The following is a 16,972-nucleotide window of genomic DNA, read 5'->3' on the forward strand; positions in this document are numbered from 1 at the left end:
TCTTCACTGAGCTTGTCTACCATTTGGCGCAGATCCGTGCAGGGGATGAGTGGAAAACGGTTCAATACCCCCTCGGTCGAGTACCTGGTCATGCCAAATGGACTAACCAACGCCCCACTGTAGTCCAGGCGTTGGTAAACAACATACTCCAGGACTTTCTGAACCGTTTTGTGTTTGTGTATTTAGATGACATCCTACTCCAATGTTTTTTTGGGAGTTTGCCAACTTCTACCGCAGATTCGTCAGGAACTACAGCAAGCAAGCAGCCCCCCTCACTAGACTCACTTCCTCCAAGACCTGTTCTTATGGACACTAGAGGCTCAACTGACATTTCAACTCCTCAAGTACTGGTTCTCATCGCCCCATGCTGATTCCCGACGACACCCGGCAGTTATTTGTGGAAGTAGATGCCTCTGACACAGGGGTGGGGGCCGTCCTGTCGCAACGCGCGGACTCTGAGCTTTGTCCTTGTGCTTTCTTTTCCCACTGGCTGAATCCGACAGAAAGGAATCATGACAAACCGGGAACTGCTGGCAATCAAGCTGGCCCTCGAGGAATGGAGGCCCTGGCAGGAAGGGGCAGTTTGTGGTCTGGACGGACCATAAGAACTTAGAATACATCCGGACGGCCAAGAGGTTAAACTCGCCAGGCGAGGTGGTCCCTATCTTTGGGGCGTTTCGATTTTTCTCCTACGTCCAGGCCCCACTAAACCTGACGCTCATCGGGTCATCTCTCCAGTTCTGGCACCATCCTCCCGGTAACCTGCGTGGTAGCTCCTCACTTGGTAGATTGAATCCGTGGTGCAAGACGTTCTTCCGACCCAGCCAGACCCAGGAGGTGGGCCTCCTGGCCGCCTCTGTTCCTGTGCCTGCATGCTCCCAAGTGCTCCAATGGGCACATACCTCCCTGTTTTCCTGGTATCTGACATACCATTGACTTGCTTCGGCGGACATTTTGCTTGACGTCACTGGAGACGGACACAATAGCATTGCCTCACACCGACTGGCTTGCTGCAACCCCTTCCAATACCAATACCATATTGCTTTAGGTCGGTCAGAGGGTGTGGCTCTCTGCCAAGGACATCCCACTGTCAACCTCGGTTTCCATCTATCTACTCTCATGTGCCTGTGTTCCCCTGTTTGTTTTGTTATGCCATGTGCTCGTTGTTTGTTTTGTCGGTCCTGCCTCCTTTATTGACATACAACCATATATGTGCAGAGACACTTTCACAGCAGGTGTTACAGACTTCATCAGCGCATCTTGAGCAAATAAATACAATATGGTGGCCACAGGATAACTTGGCGTCACCTTCTGCTTCCTCTAGTATGTTTCTATTGTGTTCCAATTAGCAAATAATCTGCAAGCATTTGTCACAGCACTTCTTAAATGTAGCCACTGCTATCATGCTTTACATTCTTTAGGTGGTATTGATTGAGACAGTATTTTGTTTAAAAACCCTGTTTGAAAGAGGCACAAACAGGAACTACTTAAGTGAATGAAAAGGATTTAAGAGTAGCTTTGTATGAGGCCATCATGTAAAGTAGTCCCCCAGTTATAGTTCTGCAGGTACTTAACCGGAGGGTTTCTTTTAAGTGCATTCATAACAGGATTATGAATCTACTGCTGAGCTCCATAATCAAACGTTGCATGTCCAGACACACAGTGTAATGTGTCGCCCTCTGTATTAATCCCTCTATCTATGGAACCCTGCTCCTTTGCCTGCTGGGACAAGCCCCAGGATTGTCCCTGCTAAGTATTTTGCCACTGGGTTACTGTTAGGATTGTAACGCACCAGAATACAATTTACACAGCTTAGAAGGTGCAATAGGGATTTTGTCATCATAGACAGCGTAATAGGATCCCGTTTGTGTTATTACATTTTTATAGATTGCGGCATACGCAGCTGAGGAGGGAACATTGTCCAGGGTTGTGATTAAATAAGAAAACACCAAGCATCAAACCCTGACCTCAACACATTTAACTTTCCCTTTGATGTCTGCTGCAGCACCTTTCATTTTAACACAATAGCTTTGTGTAACTCATATTTCCATTTTGCCTCAGCAATGATGTGTAAATGTAGCATACGTACCCATCGGGGTTCCGACCCCATAGGCTTTGGAGTCAATGAGGCCTCCAATCTGGGTGAGGTTGCAGTTGCGCTGGGTGACAAACTCTATGGTGGTGGATTCCATGAGGAATGCGTAGTCAGAGGTGAGCACCCGCTGAATGCCTTCGTCGATGTCCTTCACCATGACTGAGTGCCTCCGACTGCTCATGAACTCCCACATCTTATCATACGTGGATATCTTGGTTTTCTGTGAGGAGACACAGAAGAGCCTCTTGCGTAAGAGAAAATGAACTGAGACACTTCTTATGTATTCATTTTAAAGAGAAATTCTAGGTAGGAGGTTAAGAACCATTTAGCAGTTATAAAGTTCAGTGACTTCAAGAAAGAACAGGTAGAGCCTTGTTTAAATCAATATAAACGGCTCAATCAAGACCCACAGGATGAAATTATTTTGCAAAATATAAATTGCTTTAACTTTCTTTGCAGCTGCAGCCATACTATATGCTTTCTGCCTGCCTCAGTCATTATCGCTTGTAAAGAGCATGTTGGGTGAAGCGGATGAGTGTGTTAAATAGCAGCAGCAGCAGCAGCATGATTTTGTCCGACCGTACATCTTGGCGGTCTGTGCTGCTGCTATCACCCATAGTTAGGATTAGCAGAGGTGTTGTCAGTAGCAGTATGCCTCACTTTCTACACCTGTAATCATGCAGGAAAATCCAAGAGCACATTACTCTCCAGGGGAGCCAATTTGAAGGCATTTTTGAAGCCATTTGAAAGCTAATTAAGTCACATCTTCAAGGTCCTGCCCGCCATTATTGTAGGTAATGACTTTTTGTGGTTGGTCGATATTTTAGATCAACTGGGTGATTTGCGAAGTGCCTATCAGAATCTTTTGGAGTCACCCTTGACAAATCAGGCGATTGAGCATGCAAGCTTCAGACTGCTGATAAGGCGAGAGCAGTGGCTGTGAATACACAGAGAGTCAGATAACCACCTACGCTCCACATCAGCCACAGAGCTGAGGAGGGCTCCCCAAAGCCTCAACACAGGGATCCAGAGCTGATCATATGAGGGATCTTGGAAAATGCAGTGGCTCATGTTATGAATGGCGGTCAAACCAAAAGACAAGAATCCATCCACAGCATTTCAGAATGTGTGACATCCTTCTTGTTTATTCAAACTGAATAAGAATATTCAGTTTGAATAAGCAAAGAATGCTCAATTTCACTTCTGTAAAACTTGCAGGCTCTTCCAGTCATCAAATGGAAGTGTCTATAAATTATCAAAACGTTACTATCTTTAGATTGTAGTCATGCTTTTTGCTCTGTAAATCACTATCACCGTTCACAAGAACAGAAAGACCCCCCTGCAGTGAATATTCATAACAATAATAATGGCCCTAACTTTTTTAAAAGTTAGGGCCATTATTTACACTATGGCATCTTCAAGATTGACAGCGGAAGAGAGAGGCAAGTTATTTACCCTGTATGTAATATCAAAATGTTGACACCAGAATACGATTAATATCTCCTAAATGTTCCTTTTGATATGCAATTAATCCACATCAAGATGAGAATTTGCAGTTACAAATACACTTTGTATGGTGAGAAACAATTGGGGGCTCATCCTAACTTGTGCAATTGGCTCTGCTGCGGGTGTGATTATTGTGGCGCATGGTTATTGTGGCTGTAAGGTAAGTGAAGTGCTGCTCTGTCCCTAGTAGGAAAGAGTGGACTGTCTTTGGAGTTTGTTGGGAGGGCATTGATAGTGTGGTGCGAAAGTGGTTAGAGCAATTGTCTCGGGGGCACGGCTGAGGCTGTGGGTGGGGGTGGGGTGCCAAGTCAAGGTTCTCAGCTTGCAGGTATCTGCGCGGGGCGATGAGGGCTCTGGGGACGCATAAAACCTTGCGTAGGATTTGCGGCAGAAGTGGCGTACAGATGAAACATAGGACGTGCGTACGCACAGAAATATTCAGACTTATAAAAGCGTGCGCACGTCCTACGCAGTTTTCCCTAAATAAATCACAATCACTTCTAAATGCAGCGCAGCTTTTGCGGCTTCATGCCACGCTCATTGTTGCCCATATATAGTCTGTGGAACGCCCACAAATTAATATTCAGCGATTGCAAAATCATGGCAAACACTGAGAGGAAAACAAAGAAACGTAACTTCACTCAGTGTGAAGTCAAAATTATCATTGGTGAGGTGGGAAGGAGAAGTAAAATGCTTTTTGGAGGCCACAGTATGGGCATTACTAATGCAGAAAAGGCACTTGAGTGGCAAAAGGTTGCGGAGCCACGCTGCAGCCTAACAACCTTGGGCCGTGGCCGAAATAAAGAAAAAATGGTCTGACATCAAAGTGGATGCAAAAAAGCGTTTAGCGCGCCATCGCACAAGTGTTCCTGCCACGGGTGGGGGAAAGGGGACACCGGAGCTGTCCCCTCTTGATGAGAGACTGGCGGCAATGATTGGGGATCGGGGACAGTGTCTGGGCCAACATCGGCGTCAGGGGGTCGAGGCACGTTTGGAAGCTGTGCCACATTATGTAGCACAGCACATGACAGCACGATTTTGCACACCTTTTAAGGAGTAAACAATAACCTGTAAACAATAATCTGTTTTACGCTGCAGATCGATCAAACGGGTGTTTGTGTTATTTATGAGAGGCAGAATTGGCATTTCTTTTACAACAGTCTAGTTTTACACACTTTCACACACGTTTGCGTGTTTCTTGCATTTGCCGACAGTTCTTATTTCACCCGTTTTTGTGCATACGCATGGGTCCGAGCTTGCGTGAAGGACCGCACATTTTTCCGTCAAGTTTGCTTTTTATAAATACCAATTATTGCGTAGAGAGTGGCGTACGCCTTCTTTTGTGAGTACGCAACGTTTATAAATGAAGCCCCTGGTCCTCCAATGGTGCCACTTGTAAAGAGTGGTGGGGCGGGCACAAAGCCGGGCACAATGCCTCAGTTTGTTCCATTGTTTATGGAGTCATCTCCAGGTTCTGGGCTGGATGCCCTTCTAAAGGTGAGCCTTGCTCGTCTTCACTTGGGCAAGGTGGAGCGGGAGTTTCAATTTCGGAGGGAGTTGCGAAAGTTGGTTTGGGAGAGTGAAGTGGAAACTTATTTCGGTGCCTTTGAGGGCATTGCTGCTGCTTTGCGTTGGCCTGAGAACGTGTGGGCCATCTTGCCACAATGCAAGTTGGTGGGGAAGGTTCAGGAAGCATGCTCCTCACTGACTGCGGAAGATAGCCTGGAGTACGACAAAGTTAAAAGTGCTATACTGAGAGTGTACGAGTTGGTGCCAGAGGCTTATAGACAGCGGTTTCGTAGTCTTAAAAAGTCGTACGACCAGACTTGCGTTGACTTCGCCAGAGATAAAAAGATTCTGTTGGATCGGTGGTGTAAGGCATGTATGGCTGAAGATCCGTCTTCGGTGTGTGAGCTTGTCATGATGGAAGAATTTAAAAAGTGTGTGCCGAAGCGTACGGTTTTTTTATAGAAATGAGCAGAAGGTGACTACCCTGCAGCAAGCTGCTATTCTTGCATATGAGTTTGCTCTAATGCACAGAAACGTCTTTTCCTAAAGCTCTGCTGGAGAAGAGGCAGGCAGAAGCCTCCTGAGAACCATTATTGATGGTCATATTAGACTGGTAAAGGAGACACTGAAGTTAAGCTGTCTTGATTTCACGGCCTTCTCAGTTGATGCCACTAAGCCAGATCAGAGCCATAGGTGAAAAAATTGATCTCAAAGTGAAAAATAAGATTCTAAAAGCTCAAACATAAAACAAATATATATATATATATATATATATATATATATATATATATATATGTGTGTGTGTGTATATATGTATATATGTTTGTAAATATATATATGTGTGTGTGTGTGTGTGTGTGTATATATATGTTTGTATAATATATATATATATAATATATATATATATATGTGAAAATGTAAATAAATACTTTACATTAATCAGAATTATATTCGACCCAAAAATATTTACTTTTTTTCAATGTTCAAGACCAAAACTTAAACTCTCTGGTTCAATTTTCTTTTTCCAATGACCAAAACTTTAAGCCTCGATTTGGCTCCATATCAAACAAACATAATACACATCAAAAACCCAAATTGCAATGGTAATAAGTAGGGCTGTCAAAGTTGACACGTATCTGTGGCCAAGATTAATGCGCTCACTGGAAAAGGGAGAATACACGGTCGATACATATGTCCCTCTCTATTGTTTTAGCCATGCCTCTCTGAATTGCCATGTTCCCATCATCCCAACGGCAAGCCATTAAATTGCAAGGTGTACAGGCATGTTCCCATCCCCTTAATGGCATGTACCCAACTGAGATTGGTTTGTGCCGTTCTAAAGAAGGAACCTTCCCAGAACATGCCTTTCTAAAAAGGGAACCTGCCACCGGCGACTTTTCGCTCTCGGCGTCACTAAAAAAATCCTTGGTGTCGAAAGGTTCAAAAGTTCTGCGTCCTATCGTTCACCAGCCTGACCTTCCCCATGATCCTTCTCTGCTGATCCTGGTTGACTAACAGTGCTGTCATTCTCATCGAATTGTCAAAGGAGGTGTCAATCACGCTAATCAGTTTTTGAGTCTGTTTTTTTAATGGTAAAATTCATAGAAGTTTAAAAAGAAGAAAAAAAACTATACATATGTATGAGAGTAACTGAGTAGCAGAGGAAAGTAAGGAAACAAGACCAACACCACACAGAAATGGAAATGCAGATAACTAATATAGAGTGTGAGAGGTGAATAAAGTCAGCCAATGATAGCTAACTAAACGTGTGCATCTCTTCTACAAGGCCACCAGACATCCAGGCGACCTGAAATCGGACTAAGTATCTCTTTCTTTAAACCAAGCTAGTCTGCTAAACTTGTTGATTCTAGTGTCTTAAGTTAATTTGATTGCTGATTTGCTTTAGTTTTCGTCGTCTCACTGCCAGTTCTCTTTGTTTGAAGTTATCTTGGTTGCTAGTTTGCTCAAGCTCTTTCAGTCTTTTAGTGCCAGTTTGTGTTCTAGATTCTACTATTAAGTTAACTGCCAGTGTGCCCTCCTAACTCTGCTAGGTTTTGACCTGATCTAAGTCTGTTTTGCCTTGTCTTCTGAAGCAAATAAGACTTGAATCCTTAAACTCTCATTTTGTCAAAACACCACATGGTCATTGTTCACTAATTAGGGTGTCAAGCTATTGGTGTTTTGCATTTTGAGGAGTTTCTGTCGAGGCCAATCGACCTTTTATCTCCTAAACGACGGCGGAGCGGCCAGCGCAGCCGCAGCCGACTTCCACTAACGAGGGAGTATTTAACTAGAAATCGTGGGAAGCGTTAGCTTCAGCGTTTGCTTATCCTCGCAGCACGAAGAAGAGCAGAACAAAGACAAAGGAGTCTTTCGTGGCAGTCAGGACGAGCAGAACAAGGACAAAGGAGTCTTTCGTGACAGTCAGGACGAGCAGAACAAAGACGAGGGAGTCTTTCGTGGCAGTCAGGACGAGCAGAACAAAGACGAGGGAGTCTTTCGTGGCAGTCAGGACGAGCAGAACAAAGACGAGGGAGTCTTTCGTGGCAGTCAGGACGAGCAGAACAAAGACGAGGGAGTCTTTCGTGGCAGTCAGGACGAGCAGAACAAAGACGAGGGAGTCTTTCGTGGCAGTCAGGACGAGCAGAACAAAGACGAGGGAGTCTTTCGTGGCAGTCAGGACGAGCAGAACAAAGACGAGGGAGTCTTTCGTGGCAGTCAGGACGAGCAGAATAAAGACGAGGGAGTCTTTCGTAGCAGAGAGCCACCATGAGAGCCACCATGAGAGCCACCATGCGAGCGTCGGAAAGGAGATGGCGTAAATATAAACGACCTGACGACCTGCTTAAATTTCAATCTCTCCTCTCCTCGTTTTCTGCTTCTATCTCTGCTGCCAAAAGCTCTTTCTACCAATCCAAAATCGAATCTTCATTTTCTAACCCCAAAAAACTCTTCTCCAATCTCCTCGAACCCCTCCTCCCCCCTCCACCCTTCTTCCGGGAGACTTTGTCAACTTCTTCACCAAGAAAATAGCTGACATACGCTCCTACTTCTCGCGTCGCACCGCCCTCACCTCTTTCGCCCTCACTTTCCTCTTTCACCGCCCTCTCTCCTAACCAAATTCACCTGCCCTCTTGACCCCATTCCATCACATCTTCTACAATCTATCGCACCTGACCTTCTTCCGTTCCTCACCTGTCTCATCAACAACGCTCTGTTATCTGGCTGTTTTCCCAATTCTCTGAAGGAGGCAAGAGTCAACCCCCTCCTGAAGAAACCTACCCTCAATCCTTCTGAAGAAAACAACTACAGACCGGTCTCTCTTCTTCCCTTTTTGTCCAAAACCCTTGAACGTGCTATATTTAATCAACTCTCCTCTTATCTCCACTGTAACAACCTCCTTGACCCCCACCAGTCAGGTTTCAAGGCAGGCCACTCCACAGAGACTGCTCTCCTTGCTGTCTCTGAGCAACTCCACACTGCTAGAGCCGCCTCTCTCTCCTCTGTCCTCATCCTTCTGGACCTCTCTGCTGCATTTGACACGGTCAACCACCAGATCCTTATTTCCTCCCTTCAGGAACTTGGTGTCACAGGCTCTGCTCTCTCCCTTCTCTCGTCCTACCTCGACGGCCGCACCTACCGGGTAACCTGGCGAGGATCTGTGTCGGAACCTTGTCCTTTTACTACTGGAGTTCCTCAGGGTTCCGTGCTGGGTCCCCTCCTGTTTCCGCTTTACACCAACTGTCTTGGCGCTGTCATTCGCTCGCATGGCTTCTCTTACCACAGCTATGCCGATGACACCCAACTAATTCTCTCCTTCCCTCACTCGGACACCCAGGTGGCGGCTCGGATCTCTGCCTGTCTAACTGACATCTCTCAGTCCGCCCACCATCTGAAAATCAACCCCGACAAGACTGAACATCTTCTCTTTCCCGGAAAAGATTCGCTTACCCAGGACCTGACAGTCAACTTTGGAAACTCCGTACTAACGCCCACTTTGACCGCTAAGAACCTCGGCGTCACACTCGACAGCCAACTCTCCCTGACTCCCAACATCACCGCGACAACGCGATCCTGTAGATACACGCTCTACAACATCAGGAGAATACGTCCCCTTCTCACTCAGAAGGCAGCGCAGGTACTGATTCAGGCTCTTGTCATCTCCCGCCTGGACTACTGCAACTCCCTCCTGGCTGGTCTCCCTGCCACCGCCATTCGACCTCTGCAGCTCATTCAGAATGCAGCAGCTCGACTGGTCTTCAACCTTCCGAAATTCTCCCACATTCTCCACTCCTCCGCTCTCTTCACTGGCTACCGGTGGCCGCCCGCATCCAGTTCAAAACATTGATGCTCACGTACCATGCTGTGAATGGATCGGGTCCAGCTTACATCCAGCACATGGTCAAACCCTACATCCCAACCCGTACTCTCCGCTCTGCATCTGCAAAACTACTCGTCCCTCCCTCACTGAGAGCAAAACACTCGACTAGGTCTCGACTCTTCGCTGTCCTTGCGCCGAAATGGTGGAACGAGCTCTCTGAAGACATCAGGACCGCAGAGAGCCTTCACATCTTCCGCCGCAAACTAAAGACACACCTCTTCAGACTCTACCTCGACTAAAGACTAACAAATTGTAGCACTTAAATTGTACTTGTAACGTCACTCATCTATAGCAAATTGTAAATTGGCTTATTTGAGGAAATTGCACTTTCTTGTTTCTTGTTCTCCTGAGTTTGTACCCTATGGTTGAATGCACTTATTGTACGTCGCTTTGGATAAAAGCGTCAGCTAAATGACATGTAATGTAATGTAAAAAGGTACAGTACAGGTGCAGTATTGGATCATGGTGACAATGTGGCTCAGTGGTTAGGACTGTCGCCTCATTGCCAGAAGGACCTGGGTTTCAACGTGTGTGAAGTTTACATTTCAAAGTACTTCAGTCTTTGACAATCTGTCAATCCAGCGATTGGTGACCAATCCAGAAAAATGTTCCAATAGGTCTCTCAACTCTCAATAGGTAGTTGAGTTTAGAACTAGTGACCATCTTGTAATGGAATATTCCAAGCCACACTTGAAAAATGTTTGTGTTTATTGTTTATAATCTTAAAAGCAGTGCTGGAACAGTAGGGGAAAGTTGGTATCTGTCTGGGCCCCAACACTACATAGGAACCAAAAGCTTCCAAATACGTTGTTGGTACTCACATCGATTGCAAATTTGGAGCAATTGAGTATTAAGTAGAACATCAACCCGGAGAGGTTCTGATGTAAAACTTAATCCTAAGGCCCTATGTTGAATCTTTTATTGAACACATGTATTGATGTTCTTTGACGTTCTTTCCCCTCTGGTCTTATCCCTGTACACCAGGGGTCGGGAACCTTTTTGACTAAGAGAGCCATGAAAGCAAAAAATTTGGAAATTTATTTCAGTGAGAGCCATATAATATATTTTAAAAGCATGAACGTTTTAGCATACTCGCCATCTGTGAATGGTTTTGGCGCGTGTCGAAGTGCCGCTTTACATTCGACCGTTTCAACGATGTAATTTTGTCATTGCAAATTAGACACACCGCAGAACCCGCTCTCTCCACAAAGGCGAATTCTTCGGTCCATTCGTCCTGAAATGTACAATACTCGTCGTCTTTTTTTCTTTTCACCATCTTCTTCGTCGAAGGGTTAGCTTTGAGCTAATGACCGAGCAGACGCAGTCTCAGACTGATTCAAAAGGGGGCGTTTACCTGTTTTACCCAGCAACGGCAAACGTAGGCCAGTATCATCCAATTAAAATAATGGACAATTGCTCCTGCAGCCCTGAACAGGACATGCGCAGTGAAAAATCGATGGATGGATTAAAACAAGTGAGAATATTTTGTTTTATCTGCGAGCCATATGCAATCATCAAAAGAGCCACATCTGGCTCGCGAGCCATAGGTTCCCGACCCCTGCTGTACACCAACAGCTGCACCTCCAGCCACCAAACTCTTGAAATTTGCGGATGACACCACCATCATTGGATTCATCTCTGATCGGGATGAGTCCGCCTACAGGTGGGAGTCTGACCATCTGGTGTTGTGGTGCAGCCAAAACAACCTGGAGCTCAACGCTCTAAAGACAGTAAAGGCGGTTGTAGATTTCAGGAAGAACGCAGTCCCACCTTCCCCATCACCCTGTGTGACTCCCCTGTCACTGCTGTGGATTCTTTACGTTTTCTGGGCTTCATCATCACCCAGGACCTCAAGTGGGAGCTGAACATCAGCTTCATCACCAAGAAGGCTCGGCAGAGGCTGTTCTTCCTGAGGCAGGTGAAGAAATTCAACCTGCCTAGGACGATGATGGTCTACTTCTACACGGCCATCATCGAGTCCATCCTCTGCTCCTCCATCACCGTCTGGTACGCTGCAGCCACAACCAAGGACAAGGGCAGGCTGCAGCGTGTCATCCGCTCTGCAGAGAGGGTGATCGGCTGCAATCTGCCGTCCCTCCAGGACTTGTTCGCTTCCATGGCTTCCGCTTTTCCTGCGGTCACTCCCTTCACGCTCCACGTACACGTGCCACTTTCAAATACGCAGTATTGAGTACGACCCCCCCAAAAGGATGCGTGGTTACGTCCCTGAACTTGTGTGAGGTAAAACAGAAAAAAAAACATTTTTTCAATATCCATGTGATATTATTGTTAATGTAACCATTATTTGTGCCCCAATACAAATATTGAAGTGAATTTGATTATTTGTCCCATAAGTAATCCTAATGGTACTTTAGTCACATCAGTTATTAATCACATGAAGTATTACTCCCGTTAGTTGTGTGAATTGCTACTGAAATGATTCATTAGTCAGTCAATAGTTAATAGCCCCTTGACTACTGCTCCTGGAAGCCTTGTACGTACAACACACTTTTTTATAACTTATCTTACCTCAACTTCACACGTGCAGTTTTTTGTCTGCATCTCGCAGGGATGCAATTCTAATGCTCGGACCTAATATGTCCACAGAAAGACGGAACTAAACACACCTGTGCAAGTTCCTGCTACAGTAGTTTACACAACCACATTCTGCCATTATGACTCACACACAGCTTAAGTGGTGGAGAGTTTGATAGTCACACTATACAGTACGTTATTTTATCAGATACAAATATTCAATGGCTACATCGGTGGCTCCCAATCTTTTTCTGTCACTCTCTTCGGTCCTCTTTAGGGACATTGTAACCCCCCCAAACAAAAAAAATGTGTTCTTTGTTTTAAATCAATTGCATTATAATATATAAACTCTATTAAAAATGTTCTTTGTTTTGTATAATAATTACACATTACTTACTTACTACTTACTTGTCCACTTAACGGTTACATTATGTTTCGTAAACATATTTTCAAGTAAGTTACGTAAAATATTAAAATTGAAGTTGGAAACAAAAACTTGTTTCCAGCTTAAAGTGCAAAAACGTATATTTCAAAAGATTTTTTCTGTGTCACACTGTCTTCTTCGCTGTCTTTCGGATGCTACGCGTCTTCCTATCTCTCCCCCTCTTTCTGTCCCTCTGTGCCCTTTTTGCTTTTGATCACTCTACAGGAGCTAATCCTCTGAATATTTAATTAGTGTGAGGTGAAGGGTTTTTTCTGTCCAATAAAAAATCCCTCCCATGTCATGTAGTGCACTATTAATATATGAATATAGCCCCGTCGCAATCTCGAAGTTTAGAATATATCTTGACATACCCACATTTTGTAACTTTCCCAGGGACACAGACCATAAAGAACGAGAAAGAACTCTAGCTGGTTTGATGGTATTCAGAGGTGACTAACCTTGAAAAAGGTCATGGTGGCTCCATCCTCTACCACCCCGTATTCTATCTTCGTCTGCTTGGCTAGGTCGTCAGCAGAGTCTATGGGCGACTCCATCCTCTCCACAGTGAGGAAAGCCGCCAGGTTCGCCGTGTAGGACGAGATGATGATGAGTGTGAAAAACCACCAGATTCCCCCTACAATTCTGGTGGAGAGGGCTTTCGGCATGAGTTCAGATCCTGAACGAGAGGAGCAGAGGATGTGGTGAGGCCACGTATGGCATTATGCTTGGGAGAGGGCAGCACCCAGGCCAAGCCAGACCAGACCAAACCAGACCGGACTAGTTAAGGCCAGTCAGGGCTGGGCTGGGCCGGGCTAGGCCTCTGCATCTGCTGCCTGGATCACGCACTCACATACACACAGAGTGGGCAGAGTGGGTGGCTTCATGGTTAGAGCTGGTAATTGATATTTTGTCTTATTGTTAGTATTGCTCTCCTTTACTGTACTGACTCGTCCTTAGGACAGATATTAACACATTGAGTAAAAATGTACTTTGTGGGGAGACCATGATGGTCAGTAATCCAGTATTTTCATTAAATGTTTGTGTGCATCTATTTGTTAACCTGAATCAACTGAAACAGATTGCTCATGGCACGGTTGTTAATACCAGAAGAGTGCAAGAGCGGAGGTTCTCAACCACAGAGTCCACTGTCAACACTGTAGGGAATAACTGGAGCAACTGCCATGTGATGGCCTGTTAGTAGCTTCTACAGCCATAAGGCTTACGGATAATTAATCCTTCTGACCAAACTAAACCTCATCTTATATGGACTACCTGTGCCATGGATAGAAAGCAGAAAAAGTTTTTAGGCATTCGGTAGGGGCTCACCCTTATGTGAAAGGGGGTTATGTGCATGGGTAGACATATGCACAACTATACATAAGCACCGCTGTGTGCAAATTTTCTGGACAAATTTGCAAAGCACATTTACTAACTTGTTGGAGTTGTTTGGAGTATTTTCAAACGGATAAGTGCAGATTGTAGCCAAAACTCAAACGATTTGAAGCATTCATTTATTTGTTTATGATAAGTACACGTTATTCCTGTTGGAAGTTGGTTCTGGCTCAGATCCAAATCAAATGCGGAGATGCTTGAGCCGAAAAGGTTGAAAGCTGGGAATTTGTACATTCACTCAGAGGGAAAGCTGGTAAGGAGTTAAAGGGTAAGGCTAAGAACTGTGCTCCACTCCTTTTCATGAGAGATTCGCTTTTCATCAATCGTCTTTCTCGCTGTCCCCCGAGTGAGCTGTCTAGTAAAGGGATTGTGCAGAGAAAGACAGGAAGCCAACTGCAGCTCCAGCCCATCGCTATTGATAGTGCAATGGAGAGGGAAGGACCGACCGAAGGGGGGGAGATAATCTTTTACACAGTGTATTGAATTTTGAAGACTACAAAGATAACAGTGAATCGTTTAGTCAATTAATACAAATGTTTACTTTCACAAGTAGCTTTAAGTATGGGGTTTTAAATTCATATCATCATCCTACTTCAACATGGAACACTCACAGTACATTGATAGAACAGTGTTTTAAACTGACAGAATCAGTTGACTTCTGATCACTGTATGGTGACAATTCTTGATGGACACTTCAGCAGTGTAACAGGCTGAGGGATGAATACATTTACACTCTGGTGGCTGCGTTTATTAAAATGGGTCTCTTGTTCATAAACCAGAGACCCATTTTAGTAAAGTATCTGAGTCACCCACTTGGCCCATTCATAAAACCACAATCAAGAACACAAGTAAAGAAAGCAGGCATGTTACACATAGACATATTCATCAGTAGCAGTGGATTCTGCTGCTCCACCCGTGGCAGGCTATCGGATGCAGCTTTGTTTCAAAGTGTAACTTGTTACCAGCTCTGGGCTTCTTTCCTATTTCACCTCAGACACCCCAACAGAAAAGAGGAGCCACCCACTCAGAGCGGGAGTCGCCCTGAACAGAGCCTGGTTGGGGCTGACTGTCATGTACCCAAGGTAACGTCATGACCAAAGAAGCACATCCCACAGTTTTCTGGGGGGCGGGGCAAGCCGCCGGGCAGGGGAGCCTCTCTACAGTGCGGACCGGCACGGTGCCATGCAGACACAGAGTGTTCCTTCATTCTAATCCCGCTGCCTTCAGCCACATCTTCTCAACTGGTCAACCGCACACATCTGTTCTACTGGCTCAAACTTCTATGACTATATCCAATACGACTACGTTTGGTGGCTAAATTACAGTACATTTAATACTTCTTTGATCAATCGGAATTAAATATTAACATGTTTTATTCTGTGTTCCTAAAATACTCAAACAAGCAAATATATTTGGATTTTGAAATAAATAATTCTAACACTATCTGCATCCTAACTCATTCAATGAAATACAAATCTGTGACAAAAAGTTAGTAGATATTTGGGAATATTAGTAAGCGTGCAGCATAAGTAAGCATGCAACCAGCCAACAGGAGATTATCAGCAAGTTATCAGCTGCTAAATTGACTTAGCCGTAAAGAGTGACTTAGACGTATCTATAGACGTAAAGAAAAAAGTTGTATTATTTCACTTACCACTAATGATGGCATGGTGAAATCTAATCATGCAGATATGTCTGCTTTTGTTTGTCTTAATTTAATAGGTGTTTCTACCTGATAGGGATCTGAAGGGTAAATTATGGATCCTCCAGGAAATCAGAGATTTTATCTTGTAAGAATCTGAACATTTAATATTCCACACTTTTGAGAAGTTGAGAAGATATGCTTTTGGTTTGGAGGAAGGAAACACAACTAAACAGTCAGTGGAAGCTGCTGAGTTCACATACTCATTTCAATCACACAGATTCAATCCATTTCAGGCATTCTGGGTGGGTTCACTTACCTGTGTCCATAGACAGGTGGGGAAAGGGAGGGGAGGAGTCAGGGAGCATGGGGAAGGGGAGCATGCAGGCCACCCTTGATTCATTAATCACATCACTCAAATCCCATTTAGTCCAGTCCTGCTGGACTCTCCACCATGCACAGAGGCCCCCATGCATGGCCATGGGCCTGGTCAAAGAACAATGTGGACCCCCAGCAAAAAAGTGGGACTTGTGCTAGAAAAAGAGGGGCAGGCAGAGGCGTCTACCTTGCTGCATGAGAGCTCCAACTCCAAACCAGAAACTATTTAGCAGGGTGAAATTGTTTTCCACTACATCCGAGTCAGGGTTGCAAGGGTGGGGGTTATACCACTCGTAGGGACTAAACCTGTGACAATTAACAGAGAACACACACACATATGTATATATATATATTGAGTTTACTGCAGTTTCTTAAAGACATAAGAGTAAAACATAAAAGAGACCAAGAGATTTGTCATCCTATCTGGGGAGACAGGGAGAGAAAACAAAGGTTAAATAGTCATGTTCAGAGATGAGACAATGACAATCATGCCTGAGGATACTTCCCCCCCCATCAAGAAGCATTGCTATGTCTTCATGTTCATACCCTTGGATTGTTACGTTGTTAACTGAATTAGTAAATTTAAAGTTTATAACATAAAATGAGAATTGGGATTAATTTACTAAATAGTCTATTAGTCAGCTTTACAAAATACCTTGTAAAGCCTTAATGCTAATATCTTTTAAATATTCTTCATGTTGTAAAATAGTAATAAGATACAATACCCAGAGATTGGGCTCCATTTGACCATATTCATATTCCAAAGGGCGCTCCTCATGTGGGAGTGCTCATATCAAAGGCAGTTCCCTCAGTAATTTAATCGATGGGGTCTGAAAATAACTCCATTGTCAGCCAAGAAAAAAACTAATAATCCTTATAATCTTAGAGGAGCATTAATATTCAGCAGATCAAGCGGTTCATTCCCATCATGCCCATGTCAGACCCGGCGCTCCCCTCACTCGAACCACTCCTGAAGCAGAGAGATTTCTCATTTATTCATAACGGGGGAAAAAATGACATTACATTAGTAAAGGTTGATTGGTCTACAATTAAGCATTTTGACCTGGTTTGGTTTGAGCTGGAGTCAAGGGAGAACTGGAGCCCTATCTT

The 16,972-nt window shown here is 44.6% G+C and overlaps 1 protein-coding gene across 2 annotated transcripts in view; it reads right to left on the minus strand.

Annotated features, from left to right (window-relative positions):
- The window catches only part of grik2 (glutamate receptor, ionotropic, kainate 2), a 214,978-nt gene that overhangs the window by 23,045 nt on the left and 174,961 nt on the right, over positions 1-16,972 (minus strand). For both annotated transcript variants that reach the window (XM_040164475.2, XM_040164473.2), the window contains exons 13-15: positions 16,050-16,168; positions 12,909-13,126; positions 2,090-2,315 (exon numbers count right to left, since the gene is read on the minus strand). In XM_040164475.2, coding sequence (XP_040020409.2) covers positions 2,090-2,315; positions 12,909-13,126; positions 16,050-16,168 — 563 coding nt within the window. The remainder of the gene's footprint in view (positions 1-2,089; positions 2,316-12,908; positions 13,127-16,049; positions 16,169-16,972) is intronic.

This window comes from Gasterosteus aculeatus, chromosome 20 (assembly GCF_964276395.1).
Source record: "Gasterosteus aculeatus chromosome 20, fGasAcu3.hap1.1, whole genome shotgun sequence".
NCBI classification, from domain to species: Eukaryota; Metazoa; Chordata; class Actinopteri; order Perciformes; family Gasterosteidae; genus Gasterosteus; species Gasterosteus aculeatus.